We start from the raw sequence: 3,911 nt of genomic DNA, 5'->3' as shown, positions 1-3,911 counted from the left end.
ATTTACCATTTTAGAAAGTTGTCTTAACGACCGTTGGATGAATTTCTAACTTAAGCATATAGAAGCAATGTGAATCAAAATTAGCTCTCTAATTGTGGTCATTCTAGCAATATGAGAGTATGCATCAAAAAAGTCTTAACACCTTCCTTTTGACTAAATTAAACCCCTTCTGCAACTAATCAGCTTTGAATTTATCTATGGGGCCATTTTAAGTTTTTTCCCCTAAAATCTATTTGCAGCCAATGGCTTTGCAGCTACATGAAAGTTTAGTTAGTCAAAAACTAAGTGTTATCAGACAAAATCGATTCCATTTCACTATTTCATCCCTTCTGAATATGTTTGGGGTCATTTTCAGCTAAAGCTATATAAAAATCATCCCAAAACTTTTATTGATTTTATTCCTTTTATTGTTTATTGGCTCTAATTATTCTAAAACTTAGGACATACTTCTTTACTATGAGAACTCTTCGCGTGTATGTAAAGCGTCGGGGGTTCATATGATCTTCCACTACACGTAGGGAGATACTCTCCTTATGAACATCTACTGACTGTACTTTCGACGAGACGGACGACATTGAAAGATCCTCTTACGATGCCATTTTAACTCATTTTCGACGATTTTATGTGTTGGAAAAGGACTTATTTCTCATAGTGATGCTAAATTTTATTTTCGTGGTAACAAAGTGATATGTAATTACACAAATATTAAATACTAATAGTCATTTTAATCTTGAACCTACATTGATACCAAAAGATAAAATTTCCTTTTTCAGCGTTTAAAACAAAAGGTGACAATATATTGATAATGAAAAATGGTAAGAGAGACACATAATGGATAAATGGGTGCAAACAAAACCTAAAAGTGAAGAATTGAAGACATGATAAGCTTTGTGGAAATCGCAAGTGTAATTACTTGAAGAGCCAAAGACATGGAGGGCGAGCCTGCAAATTCAAATCAAGAATGAATCAAAATAGAATCCAACAAAAGAAGGGAAAAAGAAACCAAATAACAAAGGACAAATCCAACGGATTTGGAAGCCAGAAATAATAAAGAAGAGAAAATATTATGTCTACTCTAATTAGCTTATCAAATTGTATGAATTTATTCAATGGAAGGTTGCAATTTTAGCCCTTTAACAAATTCTCACTCTAAATTATACTCTTAAAAGAAGTTGTTTTTTGCAGTCAATTAATTACCAGAAGTATTATTAGCAGCAAGGCAAGAGAGAGGATTAACATGTTCTCCACATCGAGCGGGTAAGAGTTGAGCCTCGTTGATATCTATCCCTGCCGCCTCCGCTCTATTGCTTCCTTCTCTGCTAATTAAACCGCAAAGGCATTCCGGATTTGAATTGATGATGGATCTCAGTGGATTACAGCAACTCTCCGGTGGATCTCTGGTTCCGTTTACGTAATTTAAGCATGGAATTAATGTATTCACACACGATGTGTCTTCACTTTGAGCCATTGTTCCAATGCTTCCACCGCAGCCTAATAATACCATTACTACTGCTGCTGCTACTATTTTCTTCATTATTTCTCTTCTAATTTCCATTCAATTTGATGATCTGCTTCGTTCTCTCTGTGTGTGTTTATGGATTAATTTATAACAATATGTATATATACACATATGTTTGGAAGAATTATGTTAAAGAAAGAGAAAGGGTGTAGGGGTGGGTGATCCAACTTAATTATTTTGAATTGTATGAGGGATTATTGTTGTTGTTTTTGACTTTTGAGATTGTTGATGACTCTGATCTCATGGTTGTTAGATTGGATTGGTGAAGCTAACCCTTCTTACTTTCTTCTTCTACATTTCTCCTATTTTTCAACCTACGCCTTTTTGCTTTTCTTTTTATATATTCTCTCTTTTGTACGTAGCTGAAGAAGATATATGCAATGGAAGCAAGAGAACCATTTCTTGAAACTTTTTATTCTCAAATAAACAAAAAGTAAGAAATGTGTTCTGCTTACAATCTGAATGAATAATTGTGTTTTCCTAATGCCGTATTTTATGATCTATATAATACAAATTATGAAAATAATTCCTTTATATTGAAAAAGTGCTTTCCAACACGATAGAGTAGTGACGATTCTTAGCAAAAGAACAATCCACATACATGAGCTTCAAACAACCTAACTCACACCATGTTCATTCTAACTCAGTAACAATCTACACATTAATTCATGTTAATCAACACATAAGAAAATGGAACACACGAAAGATGAAAAAAGGCCAAAAGAAAAAAGAAAAAAGAAAGAGAGAATTAAGAAAATAAAGGAAATTTTGAAATATAATGATAGTGTTCTATCGATAATGTTCTACCACGGTCTTTCAATGATAGACATTAGTGTCTACCAATAGAGAACACATATGATTGTCACTCTCGTTAAAACATTCTTTTTCAAGCAACAAAAGTAATCTCCAATCCCATGTTACGATGATGTACAAGAAATTGAAATATTAAAGGAAACCTATATAAAGTAGAATGTCATAGAATTTTATCAATTGTATAGGTTTATAACTTTCTATCGGTGATAAATAGTGATAAATTAAAGTCTATCAACATATATAAATAATAGAAGTTTACAACTTTGCTCTATTATAGATAGAAATTGAAAGAAATCTATTGTTGATTATCAATAATAAAAGTATACAACTTTCTTCTAACGATAGATAGTGATAGATAAGAAGTTAATCAGCAATAAAAAGTTAATCACTTTTATCACTATCCATTTGTGATAGACATGGATAGAGTAATAAACAATTATAGACTACTACTATCAATGGCTATCAAGAGATGATGATTTTGTTCAAAATTTTGTTGCCATCAATTATACACATTTAGACATTGACATTTGTGACAGACATTGTTATCAATATTTATCATTAATAGATGCTGATAAATCAATATCAACGTTTATCAATGATACAAATTGATAGAAGTATATGATTGATCTTAATAGTAACAAAATTTGATACAAGTCTTTCATTGATAAAGGTTGATAGATATTACTATCAGCGTCTATCATTGATAGAGGTTGATAGAAGTCTATTAATGATTAAGACAAAAATAAGTTTATCGTTGATAAAGACTGATAGAAGTGTATTAGTGTCTGTTAGTGATAGAAACAAAGGAAAGTTCAACCTAAAGTAAAAACAAACTTGTGATAAACGTGATATATAATGCTTTATCATTATATATCACTAAAAGACAATATGATAAGTCACAGACACATTAATCATATTATATCACACTCTTATCAAAGAGAGACATTGATGGAGTTCAATCATTGTCAATCACAGATAGACACTGATATTAGTCTATCATTGTTTATTAGTGATAGATAAACAATGATAGATAAATGCTTATCTATCGAATGATAGGTTTGACTTGATACTAGTTATTGTATTATATACAAGGTTGGTTCGTTGGTTCGATGTTAAGATTTTTGGTACAGTGTTCTGATATTTGTTTTCTTTTGAGTTCAAATGCAAACAAGTTTATCTGATATAAAGTTGCTTTCAAAATTCAATAATTGAATGAGAGATTTCAAGAAGTACTAAAACTAACCATATTCATTCAAACGTACAAGGCACTTCGTACAGGCAACTAAAAAATGACATTTCATATTCTTCCTTTCCCCTTTCGATTACCCATTTTTTCCTTCTCTCTCCTCCTTCTCCATGCACCCAAAACAAAACACAATACTTCACTTAAGCTCAAGAGTTCTACAATAGTACAAGATACAAATTCTTAAACAGGAAAATAAGGAATTCACCTAAATATCCTTAGAGTTTTCAACTTTCAATGATCGTTTAGTTTCCAGTATGATAGTTTAGTTTCTTAAACAATTGCTTTCCTTTTAACACGGTCGCTTAGCTTTCAACCTGATCGCTTACTTTTCTA

General features: G+C 31.3%; 1 protein-coding gene across 1 annotated transcript; it reads right to left on the bottom strand.

Moving 5' to 3' along the window:
* Nucleotides 1-646: 646 nt before the first annotated feature.
* LOC101222654 (lipid transfer-like protein VAS) lies at nt 647-1,612 on the bottom strand. The gene is made up of 2 exons (XM_004145571.2): nt 1,198-1,612; nt 647-942 (listed from the first exon to the last, which is right to left on the bottom strand). Exons 1-2 carry the CDS (start codon nt 1,553-1,555, stop codon nt 857-859), a joined length of 444 nt encoding a protein of 147 aa, XP_004145619.1. The 5' UTR covers nt 1,556-1,612; the 3' UTR covers nt 647-856.
* Nucleotides 1,613-3,911: the final 2,299 nt, after the last annotated feature.

Source organism: Cucumis sativus, chromosome 3 (assembly GCF_000004075.3).
Source record: "Cucumis sativus cultivar 9930 chromosome 3, Cucumber_9930_V3, whole genome shotgun sequence".
NCBI lineage: Eukaryota > Viridiplantae > Streptophyta > Magnoliopsida > Cucurbitales > Cucurbitaceae > Cucumis > Cucumis sativus.
The sequence above is the reverse complement of the archived record's forward strand: the minus strand, read 5'-3'. Positions and strand labels throughout refer to the sequence as shown.

Coding starts and splice junctions, on each gene's coding strand:
- LOC101222654 (XM_004145571.2), bottom strand. CDS start 1,555: ATGGAAATTAGAAGAGAAATAATGAAGAAAATAGTAGCAGCAGCAGTA. Junction 943..1,197: donor TGCTGCTAATAATACTTCTG/GTAATTAATTGA, acceptor TTGAATTTGCAG/GCTCGCCCTCCATGTCTTTG.